General features: G+C 42.3%; 1 protein-coding gene across 4 annotated transcripts in view; it reads right to left on the bottom strand.

Moving 5' to 3' along the window:
* TMEM63A (transmembrane protein 63A) overlaps nucleotides 1–12047 on the bottom strand; it is a 30022-nt gene extending 17975 nt beyond the window's left edge. The window contains exons 1-10 of one of the 4 annotated variants that reach the window (XM_064415372.1): nucleotides 11902–12047; nucleotides 10633–10965; nucleotides 9757–9953; nucleotides 8233–8312; nucleotides 6686–6749; nucleotides 5522–5559; nucleotides 4227–4369; nucleotides 1749–1800; nucleotides 501–609; nucleotides 50–120 (exon numbers count right to left, since the gene is read on the bottom strand). In XM_064415372.1, coding sequence (XP_064271442.1) covers nucleotides 50–120; nucleotides 501–609; nucleotides 1749–1800; nucleotides 4227–4369; nucleotides 5522–5559; nucleotides 6686–6749; nucleotides 8233–8312; nucleotides 9757–9942 — 743 coding nt within the window. In that variant the 5' untranslated portion in view covers nucleotides 9943–9953; nucleotides 10633–10965; nucleotides 11902–12047. The other 3 variants (XM_064415371.1, XM_064415373.1, XM_064415374.1) reach the window with 3 other exon arrangements.
* Nucleotides 12048–17955: the final 5908 nt, after the last annotated feature.

The raw sequence follows: 17955 nt of genomic DNA, 5'->3' as shown, positions 1-17955 counted from the left end.
CCCACACCATTCTGTGACTCTAATGTTATTACTCAAGGGTGGAACTTACGTGAAATGGTTTTGCACGATCTCCTCACTCGCGTGTTTTGGAAGACCAGTTATGAACAAAGTGCACTTAACCTGGGAGAGAAAATGCAAGTTACATTTTGATGAAACCCATTACAAAAGAGAAAACAAGAGTGTAAAGAAGGCCAAGACACAGCACAATTAGCTGTGCAGTAGAGCAGGAAAAAAGGTAGGTAATTCTGATTTTGGTGGGAACTCCTCTATTTAAGACAGCACCTTCTACACTGGTAATAGGTTACAGCAAAATTTCACAAATCCCTCCCCAGCCCCCTTCTCTCCATCCATTTCCACAATTCACTCAGTAGTGCACTGCTTTCAGTCAATTCCTTCACTTTTATGTCACATTCTAGCATGCAGGAGGCACCCTAGCAATTTGCTATTTTAGCATTATCCATTGGCAATTACACTTTTTTCACTCCAATACAGACACTTACTGTGTTTTCTTCTTTATATGTGACATACTTCATGTGATGTCTCATGAAGACAACAGTCAGAATCAGGTAAACAACAGCAAAAACTGTGTGCAGCCAAAGAAGATTATTGCTGTCAGACAAAACAGAAATGTGAGAAACAGGAAGAACCAATCGTCCAGCTGATATAAGCAGCCATCAAAATGACAATCAGATCAAAACCTCTCACTGAACACAAAATAAGGAAAAAAGGCAGTTACTGGCAGTCAGTCACACCTATGCAGATGCCTTGGACAGCCAACAGGATTATTTGCTTCTCATAAAATTCTGTGGGTCATGGAGCTAGAAAGAAAAGAGATGCTTTATGACATGGACATATTTGGGCAGTGTTTGACTTTCACTTTCTCATTCAGATGACCTATATGACATATGATGCTATTTGCCAAAATATTTGTTATTTACTTTATTATTTAATGTGCTGAGTGCATAATTAAACTCTCCTTGAACACTATTCTTACTCAAATTGAAAACAGCCTCATACAGGGAGTAAATCCTGCTCTTCTGATAGCTCCTTCTTCAAAGCTTACAGAAGTTCTGTTCTGTGAACAGAACTTCAGTTTTGTGAAGAGCATTAATAATTGCAATTAAACTAAAATACAGGAACCTATTTTACAGATTTAAAAAAATCCAACAAAGTAAAAAAAATCCCCATTTGTTACTTAGTTTCATAACATGGTTAAACAAAATTCTACTGGACATGGTATCAGGGATGGATATGGATTGATCAAAAATAAATTAGAAGACTTGTGCAGCTTTGTACTTCAACTATTTTACAGACTTTTTAAAACACATTGAAGTAATTTTAGTTGTAATCTCAGATGGGAGAGATATGCACACACACAAATCTAATGTAAGGGAATTTAAATCATCCCAGCTGCACATTCCAGCAAAGCTATCAGCTTTACATTCTTTCTGAAGCATGGTTTCCTTTAATGGGGAAATTTCTGAAAAGAATATCACTGGGTGTGCAGACATTAGCCAAGAGAAACACGTGGTGTAAGAAGTGAGAGCTGAGAGACCAGAAGCCCAGCCTCAGGAATTCTTATCAGCACTGCAAGTGCACAGCCTGAAGCAGAACATATCCCAGTTTCAGCTGACAGACAAGGATTAAGTTATTCCAACCCCAGGAGCCATGCTGCAAGAATCAGTTCTTGTGTTTAGAGAGCATGGCAGGAAACAGACATCAGCACAGAGGGACTCTGCAAGACTCACCTGGTTTGTAAATTTACTATAGTTGTTCTTCCAAAACTGTAGGGATCTTTATCTAAGAAGAACAAGAATAAGTAGGAAAATTAACTGGTGCAACACTTACTGTCAGAAAGTCATATTTTATTCTATTTTTAAAGGAGTTGATATATTTATTTTTATTGCTGAGCAAGTTAATTGATAAAAAGATTTAGAATCATAATCAATGCTAGTTTACTCTGTCCTGTGTTTTGAAGTTGGAAAAGACACCCCTGGATTATACCACATTCAAGTCATCAAGAAAAACAGCAGAGTGTTTTGAAAATCTATACACTCGATCTTTGGAGCAGTTATCTTTCTCCCTCCAATCTCCCTTCATGTCCATTAACAATATTGCTTAGGGATTGAACATATTTCCTTCACATTTTGCTTTCATCTTAACTGATTTCTTATCTCAGGCTTTTAAGCTGCATTAATTCAGTGTTGACAAAACAGTGCTGACAACCTTGGTAAGGTCAAAAATGGGTTTACATGACATTATTTCAATAGACTGTCAAGTATGAAAAGAAATTGTAATGCAAGTGAGGGGAAATTGAGCAAATGATCACAAAGGAAAAGCAGTTTAGTGTACCTAGAAAGCTAAACAATAATTCCAGCCCAGACTGTTAAACCACATTGCAAGTCATCATAACTGAAAGAACTGCAAATGCACAAATCAGCTTACAGTGGAAGAGGAGGAAGAAGGGGAGAGATACTAAAGCTTTGGTTTCTGCTGTATTTCCCAGACCCACAAAGGTTAATGCAGAAAAACAGAAGCTATATTGCCCTGCTTTAATAAAAAGCTCATTTTAATATAAGCAGAGAATTGTCAAAAGTTCATGAAAGGGAGGTCAAAGATGGAAGCACCAAAGGTAAACAGTACAAAAAGGAAAAGGCACAATGTACCCTATTACAGACAAGAGCTATATCACAAGGTTCTTAAAAACCATGAACAACACTTTAAACATGATCTTGAGGAGACTGATCAAAGCCAGGTATGAAATGGGATTGTAAGGGCTCATAATCAAAAATGGAAGAATGTATAAACAGGGTTTAATAGAGATCTCACTCAAAGAACTCAGGTTTCCCATGAGCAAACTGAATGGCAGACTAGAGGACATTGTAGGTGCACACTGGAAGACATAAAGAGGACTAGACTGCAAGAAACATGAAATGAACTTTATCTAGTCAGCACTGACAAAGTCTCTGCAAGATTTGTCCAATTTTGAGACACAAACCAAGACTTAAAGGAACAATGGGAGACAGTGTAGCTAGATTAAATCAAAAATTCAAGGCATGGCTGAGGACTTTATGATCAGCCAAATGGAAAATATTTCTCATTAAAGACCAAATTAATTGGTTTGTTTATGAGAAAGAGGAAAAAGCAGATAAAAAATGTTTATAATTCTCAAGCAGCTACAAGGATTTTGTAAAAAGGAAAAGAATAATCTATTATCTCAAGTGACAGATAAAAAATTGATTTAAATTAATTGAAGGAAAAGAGGTTCAGACTGGATACTAGAAAAAGATTTCTCAGCTGTGAAGATGTTTTCCATTGACAATCACCACCAATAAAAACCATAATGATCAACCCCAGTTAAGAAGGCATGGATAAAGTTAATCCTGCCTTGAACCTTTTTCAGTCTTTCCATCTAAGTCTTGTCTGCAGGAGGTCTGCAATCTTGTTTCTGACAACTGTTTAAAGAGCCCCCTGCAATCACACAAATTTCACACCAGACTGAGGGGGTGTGTTGGGTTTGTGTGGCCAGGTTTAGGTAACAGGGGGGCTACAGGGGTGGATTCTGTGAGAGGCTGCCAGAAGCTTCCCCCATGTCCAAAAGAGCCAATTCCAGCCAGCTCCAGCACTGACCCACTGCTGGCTGAGGCCAACCTAATCAGGAATGACAGTAACACCTCCATGATAACATATTTCAGAAGGAGAAAAAAGTTATTGTGCAGATCTAACCGCAGACAGAGAAGAGAAGAGTGAGAATACGTGAGAGGAACAACTCTGCAGACACCAAGGTCAGGAGGTTCTTCAGGCACCAGAGCTGAGGTTTCCCTGCAGCCCATGGTGGAGAACCATGGGGATGCAGAGATCTACCTGCAGCCCATGGAGAAGAGCCACACTGGAGAATGTGGATGCCAGAGAAGAGGCTGCAATCTCGTGGGAGGCTAGAGGAGGGTCCTGGCAGAGACCTGTGGACCCATGGAGAGAGGAGCCCATGCTGGAGCAGGTTTCCTGGTGACCCTGTGGGGGACTCATGATGTGCATGAAGGACTGCACCCTGTAGAAGAGTGACTTCTGGTGCAGCAGTTTGTGAAGATGGCATCCAGCCAGAGTAAACCCACTAGTGTGGTTAAAACACCACCTTATGAACTTAACAAAAAAAAAAATCCTAAAGAGTTTTTGCTATTATATAAAATAAAGAAGTGTTGTAAGAATACAAAATAATAAATTCTTACCAAGCAGATCACCTGAGAGATTGACAGGCAATATCACACACACAGACAAAATGCTGATAGCAATCAGCAAGCAGATGATGTGACGCTGGAAGGCGAGGTAATGGATGGCATCTTCACCACACCTCTCGTGAATCTCATCATCACTGCATCAGCCAGAAAAGCACATGGTCAGCTTACTTAATGTTCTTGGGAGTGGTTTATGAACACACATTAGATCCTTAGTCTACTCAGTGACATCCCCATTCCCATCAATCCCTACTGGCTTTCAAAATGGCTGTGTTCTTTCACGTGTAAATTCACGTTCCAAAAGTGTGTTTTTCTTGTGCAATACCACTATACAAAACCTAACACTAGGGAATTTAAGATTGAAACAATAATCTGAAAAGCAAATATGAATCCAAATTCTTTTGGACTAGAAGAGGACAAAGTCTTTTGCTGTGACCTCCTGCTTTTATGCCAGTCACAAGCCTAGCTCTCCATATTTAAGATCAGTGTCAGTATTCACTCATCTCCATAAAGGCCCCCTGGGAGGCAAATTACCACAGAACCACCTCACTCTTATGACACCCAGCTAACAGGAGATATAAAAGGCTTTGGGATGAACTCTCACCATCACTCCACTGTCAGCAGATTAGGTCATTAGAATAAGAGAACTTAGAAAAGGAAGGAAGTGAGCTAGCAAAAATGAAGAAGGACAGGCTTAACCCCCACTCCTTTCATATTTCAATATATCCAAGCTAGAAATTGATTTTTGAAGTCAGGATCTACTAAGCCCCAGAGACATAAAGAACACACATCACATGTCTAATATTCAGTTTCTGGGAAACACTGGGATGGACTTTCTCTAGTTAGCCAATTCCAGCCCCAACTAAACCACCAGTTCTCCACAGAAACCCTTGCAGGGAAATCCCACTGCCTGCCTGGGGCCCTACTGGCTTCAAACAGGGGAACACCCACGAGGTACTCTTTGAAGAGTAAAATCCTAGAGTGTAATTATTAGCTCTGAATCCATATAAATGCTATAGATTCTCTCAGATTCACACACTGGCCCAAGACTGGGAAGTCCCTGGGCTTCCAGCAGGACAACTGTATCCTGAAAAAGTATTCCCATAAGTTGACCTTGTTTTCACTTCTTTTTTTCAACCAACCAAAGACACCTGTATCAGTGCTTGTATTAAAATTCTATCTACTCAAATGGGAAAATAACCCCCAAAATTTTGGAATGAAAACCTCCTTTCTAAATTCAAAAAGATCAAAGCAAACCACAGCTCACTATTCCTGTTTCATATACTTACTGCATCCGAAAAGCAGCTGTAATCCAAGAACAAAACCCCTATTAAAAAATTTAAAGAAAAAGAAGTTTTTAGGAGCTGACATACAAAAATTAGAGCCTAATCCATCCAATTAAGACAAGTCTTTCTATTAATACAATCTCTTAGCTAAAAAGCTGGTAGCTTGTTGCTCTGAAATACAAGGGACTAATAAAAGTTAATCAGTTAAATGCTTGTTAAAAACACTGCTGGGATTACATTAAAAGAAAGGCTTTTTATATAGGTTTACAAATCCCCCAGTGAAACTGGATAGCAGAATTCACATCTCACTGAGCATCCCACTATGCTTCAAAAAAAAACCCCTTCTCTCTCAAAAGAGCTCCTCTTTCAAGTGAACATTATCCAACTAAATAGACACTCAACAGCTAAAGTTGCTTTAGGGGTTTAAAAAGATGAAGTAAAGTGCACAAATAGCAGAGCAATCCTGATCAACCGCTTTTGATGCTCACACAAATAATTAATTGCAAGGCTAGATATTAAGCTGATGCATGTATATATAAAATGTTGAAAACTTAGGATGCCACCACTGGACAACTCTTGCATGGCTCATTCTGAAGTTGCAACACAAAATTATAGGGGTGAACCAATTCAACAACTTCAGAAAGACCATGGAGGGGGCAGTTATTGGCCAAAATATTACCCTCCAATTCAAACCATTTTGATTACTGAGAGTGCATAACATTATTATTAGGCTCACACTTGCATCCAGTTTTCTCAACACCGAGGAAAACAATGTACTGTGAAGAACAACTAGGTATTATTGTCAAGGTGAACTCAATGTAACTTTTTGAACTGTTATCCCAGTACAAGTTATCTACTAATCTTTTTTTCACTCTCCTCCCCCTTTGAAACAGTAACATATAGTATCTCTCTATAATTAAAAAAAAAACCCAAAAATAAACAAACCAGACTTGGACACAATGACACAAGACACTGGTTTTATGATACGGCAATAGTTTGTCAGGAAACAGAGACTATGCATGGTTCTATATAAACAGTTAACAATGCATTATTCATTTTTACATGGAGATAAACTTCCAGTTTAATGATGGTTCATTGAACTATATAGAATGGCAAATTACTGCAGATTCCATTCAGAAAGCATATTGAGAAGTATAGAGTACTTACCTTATCATATTCAAGATCTTCGGGTACTGATGACGATGTTGACAGCCGGTTATATCTTGATTCACTAAAACACATTAAAGGATGCATTTAAGTATCTTCAACAACAGATGATGGAGTTTACAGAATTACTTCAACCTTAACAATTCTAAGGGCTGTAGAACAAACACACTGTTTCACTTATGAAAGCTGTGGTTTTCACCCTGTAGCACATGCCTGCTTACAGTAACTTGTGTATGCTTCCTGTTGAACACAGAGGACATGCAGCTCCTGATATGAGAGCACATAACTGAACTTGAAAGAAAATAACATTTTATCAGGATATTAAAGCCACAGTGGTGTAACAGAATGAAACACAGGTTTGGGAGCATAGCCAGGATCAGATTTGCAAGCTGGCTTCTTGTTTGGATATTCCTCACTACAAGACACCACTTTTTTCCCCTCCACTTTTCTTCCTTTATGCTACAGGCACCGCTCACAATTTCTCTTCACCACTAAATCCCTGCAAAGCCATCCTCCTCACACAAACTGTCCTGTAGCAAGGCTAGAAACATTTAGAAACTCTGTAGCCCTCAAAAGCAGCAGAGTGCCTGTTTTCAGTTTGTTGCTAAAAAGAAATGTTGCAATGGTAATTACAGGAGGACACCTGTTAGAATGGAGTGTGTTCCTGGGTGTCTCTGTAATTTTGGCCAGCAGGCTCAGCTCACAGTCCCCCAGGACACAAACACAGGCTCCTGGTGTCTGACTGCTCCAGCCTGCTGGTCCCACGCCTCCACAGCCCAGTACCAGAGCACCTTCATGACTACTGCCTCAGCCAGCTGGATTAAAGCCTTCTCAGTTATTGCTCATTTTATTTTACATCACCTATCTTTCACAACTGTCCATAGATTACACCTAAAACCAGGGTTTGAGTTCTTTCCAGTTGCTCAGTTGTGAATTTACCGCAGTTTGATTGCACCAGGAAGAGGCTCACTGTTAAAGTTTCCCCACTTCACACACAGACAGCTTAAATTCCAAACATCCCAACATATCATCCTACATGTAAAAAAAATCAAACACTCATTTGAAATATTACTACAACTCAGTGAAGAATTTCAGAAACCTGCAACAGTAAGTTTTTCTTTTTGAACCCTTGGTAGATTCTGTGGCACAGGCTGTGCAGGGAGCTCTGGGAATACACTGGGCTTGAGCCAAGATAAACAGAATGGTTAATATCCCTCTGTGCAGAAGCACACCGCAAACATCAGCGTGCAGCATGGCAGCAGACAAGCAGCCTATTTCCTTCCCTCTGCTTCCTTAACTCACAGCTGTAGGATGAAATCCATGGCCATGGAAACACAAGACTTTTGGCTGAATCCCTGGACAGTGACTCTCTGGGGGGGAAGTATTTCACACAAAGCACTGTGAGGGCATTTTTAACAAGCACGTGCAAGTGATTACAAGCATATCTAATTGATATAAATGCACCTAATATAAGCCACATTTACTGTACTTTCCTCCCCACTCCCCAAATGATTCAACAGGCCAGTCTGATTACATATCTTTTTTACCTTTCAACTTCTGACACCAGAGCAACACGACCATAGTCCCAGAATCTCTTTCTTATAATGGAAAATAGTAATATTAAAATCTAGAAAATAAAAAAAAGGAAGATATTAAAATATTTATTTTTCCCCATTTCAAAATAATCATTCTTAGGTGTGTAAGAACTGACCAAAAATGCTGTCCTGGCTCCTAAATCAATTATCATATGCAGCCAGGTCAGTGGTGGCCATGCTACAGACCAAAACCACCTATCTCTGATCAGGGCAATGTATTTTTAATTTGCCCTCTGTATTTTCTCTTTTTAAAAGAGACAAAGAAAACAAGTAAAAAGCTCCATTACTGAGTATTTCACAGCTTAATTTCTTTTTTTAAATTTTATTTAAACAAGTTGCTGTACAGAAAGCAATGAAGTGACAAGGCCTGTTTTCTATGCATATGTAGCACACACCCTCACCTTCTGGTTCCTCCTCCATCCCATACCTGTTTGGCTGGAAAGTGGTGCTAGTGATGGAACTTACTGGGATCAAATGCTGACTGGCCAGCCAGGAGACATGTCCACATTATCTCTGTGTCAAGATTACACAGCTCATTTCCACATTTCACAATTAATATAACTTTCTTATGAGAACTTCCTTCCTAACAGGGAGGATTAATTTAGATCTTCCTCCTTCAGCTGGTCATTAAACTAGGTGCAAGCAGGAAAGTTCTCCAGATTCTTCACAACTCTGGTTGAAATTGGCTGTAATATTCTACAGTTATTAGGCAGGACTGCCACATAAAAACAGGAAGACAATGAAATATATAAACCTCACTTCCTTTGGAAACCATCCTAGAAATAATATATCAGAAATCCATCAATTGACAGCTGCTAAAAGGATAAGCCATAAAAATGTCATGGAAATAAGAGCACAGGAGTTGACAGATAATTTTCAGTATTTGGTACTTGAAGAAGAGAGGAGCTTTCTGCACTGCGCCCAACTCTCTACCTAACCCTGCCTGAGTGCAGAGTTCAACAGCAAGGAACTCAAAAGTAGATTCAGTGTCTTAAAACTGAGCCACAGCTTAAAAAAAAAAAGGCAAACACTTCAACTAAATCTTATTAAATGCTGTGCCATTGGTGACACAGAGCTGTAAATACTGTACATCCTCAGAAAATGGATTTATGGTAGCATACACCAAACCAACAGCAAAGAATGCCACTATATAACTTTGAGGAATATCCTCTACATTCCTACAGAATGACCAGCTCAGAGCACAAGTACTTTAAGTTTCTATACAGCAGATTTCTAGAACTCAGAAACTGTTATCCTTTTTGTCTATTTTACTACCACAGCCCCTCTTCTCAGGCCAATTTGCAGGTCTGCAGCCCTGTTTCTGGTGGCTGAAGACCACTTATACCAAGCTCATTCCTTATTCTGAACATTCTTAGAAACAAAATTCCAACCTAATAAATAAGAGAATTTGGAACAATCTCACTTTTGAGAAGGCCAGAAATACTTTCAATACAAGAAATAGAAAACTGGGCTTACAAAAAAGAAGGTAACATCAAGCAGCAGGACAGTTGGGATTCCACCAAAAGTTACTCCTTGGAGCACTGTGCTGCCCTGGGCAGTGCTGTAGCAGTAAGTTTCATTTGTTCTGTTGAAAGGATCACTCCTGTTCCCGAAGAAGCCTACATGAGAATGTCCAAAACCCAGAAAATAGAAAGGGTTCATTTTTTCTATCCCTTTAAAGACAAAAAAAAAAGAAAGAAAGAAAAGGTGAAACAAACTTGTGAAAAGCCTGGTTTGCATTTGTGAGACATACTAATATTACAAGCATAAAAAGTGCAGGAAGATGCAACCAGAAAACTATTTTGGAAAAGAAGGTGCCTTTGGCAATCTCTTCCCTTCACATGTGAAATGTTTTGCAATAACTGGCAGGTTCAGCTACCAGCAGTGCCCAGACAAGAATTCCAGACATCTAGTGAGCCACATTCTCTACAGAGATCTGAGGATAACTGCAGAATATCCCTCCCAAAAAACCCTTCCCTATCATTGAATCAATAACATCTAACTACATATTCCAGCCTGGACTGTGATTCTAGGAATCACAAAGGACATTACATATTCCAATAACAGCAGTTTGAAAATTTTGTTCCTAGCTGATGAGCATGTGTGAATGCACCAGCTTGTGAACTTTGCATTTAAATGTCAAAACCTTGAGATCATTAACAAACTCACCACTAATTCCACAGAAAAGAACCACTACACAAAGACACATGTTCCTTTCTGTTCTTGGAATACTGGGTGATTTTCCTTTTTCAAAATAATTCAACTGAAAGGCCAGCACAGCTGGCCAGTTATCACAAACAAGAAAGAACAAAGAGCATTTCTCAGAGAACAGACATCTTTTAGTCAACTGACCTGATCAGATAACCATACAAGAATGCACGAGATTTGGCTATTGATACAAAGTTCTTTTTATCAGTGCAGGCAATTGCTCTTTTGTTTTGGGGCTTTCCACTTCAAACATTTCCTTTCTTGGATCTCATTTACTTGCTGATTCCCAAGTAATGCTTCATGCAGAACACACTTCTGACTGATAAACTCACAGAGAAACCACTCCCCGAAAAAAACTCAGTCCTTCAAAATCAAATATTCTAGGTCCTCATCACACAGGTCCAGGGACATTACTTTCGGGGTGTTTTGCCTCTAACAGGAATGCACATGTCTCTGACGACAGCACTGTTCTGGACGCTGAAAACGAAACAAACAACAAAAAATACAAATAACTACATATTCTCCTTTTAATCAGTGGGAAAACAGCAAGGAGAATACTCCTCCCAAAACAGCATTTGCTAAGTGTTGGGCAGCGCGACGCGGTGAGGAAGAAATTTTGTCTCAGCTGATGTGTTTCATCATGGGCAAAAAAAAAAAAAAAAAAAAAGAAAAAAAAAAAAAAAAAAAACCAAAAAAAACCAACAACGTCCACAAAAGTTGTGCCGTGACTCTATCCTTGCTTTCTACGGACTGAAATTTAGCGCTGACGGAAAAGAAGGCATTTTTGAAGAGCCTTCAGGAATCTTCAGCACAAGCCTGGACACTAAACTCTAAGCAGCACACTGGAGTTATCAGACACCGCTTCCAACTCTCGAAAGCTCCTCTTTTTTAAACAAGCCGGCTGCCAGGCAGATAAAGGGCAGGGGAAGCCCTCCCCCGGGTGGGGCTGCGCCGCAGGAGCCCAGGGAGCAGCGCTGGGCTCCAGGAACGGGAGCCGGGTCCCGTGAGGCGCTGGGAGCCCCCGCGCTCCCGGCTCCGGCCGGGACGTGGAGCCGCGGCGGGCGGGACCGGCTCCCTCAGGAGCACACTGGGAAGCGCCGGGCTCGCCCCTGGAGCAGGGAGCGGGTCCCTCCGCTCCGGAGCGGGGTGGGCTGGCTCAGCTCCCCGCGGGGAGGGGGCTCAGCTCCCCGCGCTGCCCGCCCCGACCCCGCTGAGGGAGGGTCCCGCTGAGGGGGGGGGCCGCGCTCACCTCGCCCACTCCCCTCCCCGCGGCCCCCACACGGCGCCGCTCCCGCCCTCCCTTACCTGCGCCGGGGCGGCCTCTCCTACCCCCGCCCTTCCTTTCCCTTCCCTGCCCTCCCGCCCCGTCACCTCACGGGCGGTCCCGGTCCCCCGGCCCGGCCCCGGAGTTACCAGCGCCGGCAACAAGTCCCGGCGTCTTCTGCGCATGCGCGCGGGGGCTGTCAGCGCTCCCCCGCCCCTGCAGCGCGCTGCCCTCACAGGCCGCTCCGGCCGGGACAGGGCTACTACCGCCGGGACAGGGCCATCCCCGCCGGGAGAATGCCATCCCCGCCGGGAGAATGCCACTCCGGCCGGGACAGGGCCACTCCGGCCGGGACAGTGCCGCCCCCGCCGGGAGAGTGCGGCCCCCGCGCCCCCCTCAGGCAGCGGACCCTCAGATAAGCGAGGGAAAGCTGCTGCTGTTCAGCCTGGAGAAAAATGCTCCGGGGAGGCCTTATAGCGCCTACCGGTGTCTAAAAGCAGAACCGAACAGAGCGTTTTATAGCTCAGGAAAAAAAATAAACTATCCCCGAGAAATGTGAGATGTGATTTGCAGAGAGAATTCACAGTTTCGGGTCTGGTGAAGTGGGCAAGCACACAGGTGGAAGTGGAGCAGCCTTACAGTGAGATCACTGAATCGTGGAATAGAGTGGTTTGGAAGGGACCTGAAATATCATCCATTTCCAACCCTCCACCATGGGCAGGGACACCTTCTACTAGAGCAGATTGTTCAGAGCACCATCCAACCTGGCCTTGAACACTTCTAGGAATGGGACATCCTTGCTTCTCTGGGCAATCTCTGCCAGTGCCTCACCACCCTCAGAGTGAAGAATTTTTTCCTGTTACCTAACCTAAACCTACCCTCTTTCATTTGAATCCATCCCCCCTTGTCCTATCACTACATGTCCTTGTAGAAGTCCCTCTATGCTCGTGCGGAAGGCTCCTCTCCAGCTTTCCTGCAGCCCCCCTCAGGTACTGGAAGGTGCTCTAAGGTCTCCCAGGAGCTTTTCTCCAGGCTGAACAGCCCCAGCTCTCTCCTCCTGACTTTGTAGGAGACATGCTGCAGCCCTTTGAGCATCTTCATGGTCTCCTCTGGACTAACTCCAACGGGTCCCCATCTTTCTTGTGCTGGGCGCCCAGAGCCAGACTCAGCACTCAGCTTGGGGTCTCACTAGGGCAGAGTAGAGGGGGAGAATCACCCTCATTGACCTGCTGGCTAAAACTCTTTTGACAGGTAGCTCTGAAATAAATTAATAAATTAATGGTAGTAGCATGAACGTTCCATGAAATATGAACAGCCCCTTGTCTCCACACACCTCATGTGCTGTGAATTGGAAAAAAACCCAAGACTAGGGAGTTTAGGTTAATGAGTCTGTGACAGAGCTGGGGTAAGACCAATTCCCAGATATTCACAAGGATATCCTCTCCTTTAAGGGGTTAATTACTTCCAGACAACAGGCCAGAAGCACTGTGCAGCAGGTTTTCTTCCACCTCTTCTCTACAATTTATTGTAGTGTTCTCTCCACAGCCATTTGATACCCAGCATTGCCAACCATCCTCATCCTCCTGTGCCTTCATCCTTTGCTCCTGACTGGCAGGACTGTCCTCAGTGAGCAGCAGGCATATGAGGAAGAAGAAGGTTATGGTAATGATGAAAATGTGACTGTTCAGAGGGAACCAGGGACCACTTGCCTTCAAAGGTTTGCACCCCTGCCTGCAGTCTCATGGATGAAGCAGCAGTGATGTCTTAGAACAGCAGCCCACTCTAAAACTGACCAAAAATAATTAGGGCATTGCAAAGTTTAGTCTGATGTTACATTGATCAAAACCTTGGTTATCTGCTGATATTTATGTTTAAAAGGAATTCATGTCCCAGCTGCCAAGAAGCCACAATCTGCTCCATCTGACAGTCCTGATCCTGCCTCTCCATCTTTAACTCCTTGTATTCCCATGTATTCAGACTCCATGGAATACTGAGGGCCCTGCATGCACAGCTGCTGTCCTGCTCCCTGCCACTTTATTCATCCACAATTGTTTTACTCTGCCAGATCCTTGTTTCCCTTCTCAGGAGTGCCTGCATCTGGCTGTACGTGTGCTATCTGCCTTCTCCCACTTCATCCCACAAAAAGGTCAAAGTCCTGGTTATCTGCAGTCACTGAGAGACATTTCAAGACAGAATTTCATCACTTACCTAGCAGATGCATTGTAGATAATCTGTGATTTGAAATTGCCTGTAATAATTATGCTAGTTGGAAAATGACATAAAAGTTCTCAGCTCAGAGTGGTTCAGATTCACTGCTGGAATAAAGAAATCCCACTGTTGTTGAAGGATGTTAGTCTTACCTTTAAACACTCTCCTCTCTAGGGCTGTGTTGGTGGGAATGTTGTTTGGCATGAGTGTTGTAGAGTTATTGTTCCATCCTGTCTTTTCTGGAACAACTCTTCCTGTGGACAACTTATTTCAAAACAGGATTTCACAGTGGAATAATTGTAATTACTTTCTTTTAAATTAAGTAGATCTACCATGTAGGTGAAGCATCAGTGTATGCTTGCAGCTCTTCCACTTCTAGGGCCAAAATCTGCTTGAGTGGTTTTCTCACTGTTTCCTAAGCTGTTCGTACTCTTGATTCTTGCCACGTTTTTCAAAATTAGGAAGGCTTTGCTCTGATTAGATTATCTTACTCTGTAGTGTAAAATAGGTAATATTGAGTGATCTCAACATTGTAGTCTTGATATTCTTCAGTGTGATGACTTTTGCTTAGCTACAAAATAATTTTTCCCTCTCTCTTTCTCACAAGAATAACATCAAGCTTTTGTCATTTGTTTTTGTTCTTCCTCTGTCTAGACAGGCTCTTTAGCTAAGTGGTGTGATTTTGTTTATCTCTAATTTCAACAGCAGAGTCACATTTCCCTCCTCCCTACCTCCTGTAAATAGGGGTTTGTTTACCACTGTCTGTTCTTTTGGTGACAAAAGCCACATACTGTCATTAGTTCACAAACGTTTAATTATGTTGCTAGAGCAGATGGAAAACCACCCTTAGGACCTAGGGAGCAGGTCAAGAGCCTCTGAAATCCTTCCATCTTTCTTTTATTTTGCATCCTCCATATCCACTTCAACAGCTCTTTAGCACCAGGTCGAACAAGTGTGCAGGGTATTTACACGTCCACGTGTGACTCTTCCCTTGCTTTATTAAATGACCTTATGGCTGGAGAACTCCCTTGTCACTTTAGTTTGATTTATCCCAGCAGGCTGTCCCTTGATGGGTGAATTCCCAAGAGGACTTCAATAGTCTCTGGAGGTGAGTAGCAGGTGGCCTGAGCTTTGCCATGCATGGCAACTCTCACCGTGGTTTCTTCTCTCTGAAGAAACTCATCAGCCCAGCTTGCTGTTCCCTACTTATCTGCCTATTCAAATACACCTTAATGGATTTAATTCAGGCTTCCAGCCTGGCAGCCCTTTGCTATCTTTTAATCTTTGCCTTCATCTGGCAACCTGTTTATGAGCTTCAATACACCACAGGGCGTTATGGGATTTTCCTTTGAAAGGTCTGAGCATTAAAATGTTTATAATATAAACAAACAAGTAGAAAAATCTGGACAGGTACATGGACCTAAATGTCATAATTTAGATTTAATTGACAATTTACCCTTATTTTTTCCCTATTCTTTTTAATTGTTTTTGGCATGCTGCTTCTCATTCATAAGTAATATGTTGACTTTCAAGGTAGAAATTGCCTTGTATTAAAGTTGGAATGTATTTTTGTTAATCAATACAACAGATTATTATACAACGTATTTAACTAAATATATCTGGTGATATATGATAGAAATTTGCTTTTTTTTACATTTTATGTCAGATAGGAAATGGTGAATGTAGCATTAGTATTGATGCTTGAGCATGATTCATTTTTCTTGCCATCTTCATCAAGTTATACTTGGATGAAAACTGGAGTTTTATTGAAACACACAGGAAACTGCAATCTAAAATAGCAATGCTGAAAAGTATGGGAGGAAAAAGTAGGCTTATTGCAACATACTTTGCATAAACTTGATTTATGAAGTAGTGAATCCATGTGCTTCCTCATCACTCACCTCTGGGCAGGGTGAGGTTTTAAACCTTGGTTTCTTTGGAGTAGTTGCAGGTGTGGAAAATCCCTTGCTGATATATAGGATTGTGAGGTTTATTGTTAGCCTGTGACAACGCAACCACTGTTGGTGTGACACACCTTGGTACAAAACTAGGGCAGGGTGGCCTGCAACGTGGGTGACTTCATTGTTTCTTGAATGTACAAATTATCTTAATGCTTATCTGTGCATTAACCCCATGTGTATGGAACATGAAGGGACTTGATGCATAGGTGGCACAGCACTAACTATAATTAGGGCAGCTCCCTGAGGGAGAGAGGGAGATGGAGAAACCATCTGGCACAGTCTGGTTTGTCCCACTGCAGAGGAGAGCACCTGGCCACATGAGCCATTGGATTTGTCAGGCACCAGGTGTGTTTGTTACCAGTATGAAATATCAAACCACTCTGAGCTTGTAAAGCTTTCCCATTCCCAGGTACAGCTCACATTGGTTTTCCTGAACAACTCCAGTGTCCTCAAGAGCCTCTGTGCTCCTCAGGTGTCTTCACTGTATACAGTGACTCTGGTTGCAACAGTACTGAGACGAGCCCTGGACAGATTTTAGCATCCTTGCCTCAGGTTCTGCTTTCCCTGGAGCACAGAGATGAGTGGTTGTTTGTGCAGGAGACACAAAATGCTCTAGGAGATCATGCAGTCTAAACCAGTGGTGAGTCAATTCAGCTGGGTTTGATGCAGCTTTGGATTGAGAGTAAATTTTTGTGAAACAAGTTCTGAAATCCTGGTTTCAATCCAAATAGGTCAGAAGAGGAACACTAGTTTTTCCCTTTTTATTTTTTTTCTTTCCAAACACCACTCAGTTTGACAGCTTTGAAGAAACTACTCACAGTTGATCTGCTGTATCCATCCCTCTATCTGCAGAGAGTCCAGTGAGATTCCCAGCTTTTAGATATAAGAACCCTGTTCCAAGGCATTGGCAACAACACTTCCTGGTTTACTGGCTTGATTTCCCGTAAAATGTCAGCATCAAACATGCTGCTTGATAATTTATAAATTTATAGATGAAATAGTTTTTTAAAGTACTTCCATAATGAGCAGTCTTTTTTTTTTTTCTGCTGGGCAAGAATTCCCCCTTCCCACGTGTGGATTTACAGATGAAAAGAATTCAGTGTCCAAACTGTGAGGATTTCAAAGAGCTGGCAAGCTCTGAGTTCAATTTCCACAGCAGCAGCGCCTTGGCTCCTTTGCAGACAGAGCAGGAGAGCACGGGGGGACACTAATGACAGCAGGATGATCCTGGTGAGCCCAAGCAGGGGGTCAGGTGCCAGGGATGCAAGGGGCAAGTGGCTGGGGTGACTTGGTGTCAGGATGCAAAGTGGCTTAGGCAGGAAGATGTGAAGAGCTGTGGCCATGGCAAACAGCCACAACCAAGGGCAGTGAGGCCTTTTCCAGCAAGGAAGCTCCTGAATCCAGGGGAGCATGGCTTTAGTAGAGTATGACTGGAAGTGGTGAGGAGCAGCAGCATCCAGGCAGTTCCAAGTGCATGGCTGCTGCCTGAGGCACACCACAGGCACGTGGATCCTCGCTGTGAGCTTTCTGCACCTCCAATTTAGGGAAGCAGAGTGGCCTAAATCTGCTTCTCTAAATCTGCTTCCTTAGTGTGTGATTTCCTGTTGGACATATTATCACCATACTTTCTGATTTTCCCATTCTTGTCCCTCCCTGTCCACTCTTTCCTTCCTCTTTGTGTAGTATTTTATTTCTTCCCCATTTGTCCTTTCTCATATTTCCTTCCTGTGATTCTTTTACTCTCTCTAAATCACTTTCTTTTCTTTCTGCTTCATCTTTCTCCTTTCAAATGTATGCAAAGGATATAAAGGTATTTCCTCACATCTCTTCCAGCTGGACTTGTCATGTTTGACTTTGCCTCTTGAGTGGGAGTGTGGCCTAATGTAAAAAGGGAAAGTAATGTAGTCACTGCAAGCTGAGCACCTGAGACACACAGGTGATCTATGGATCAATGGAGAACTTTCTTCCCTGGAACACATGGTTTGTTTTACTAAGATACTTTAAGTACAGTAATCATTAGAGTCTATTGCTGAT

The sequence above is a fragment of the Passer domesticus genome, chromosome 3 (assembly GCF_036417665.1).
Source record: "Passer domesticus isolate bPasDom1 chromosome 3, bPasDom1.hap1, whole genome shotgun sequence".
Lineage (NCBI taxonomy): Eukaryota > Metazoa > Chordata > Aves > Passeriformes > Passeridae > Passer > Passer domesticus.
Note: the sequence above shows the minus strand (reverse complement) of the source record. Positions and strands in the feature narration are given on the sequence as shown.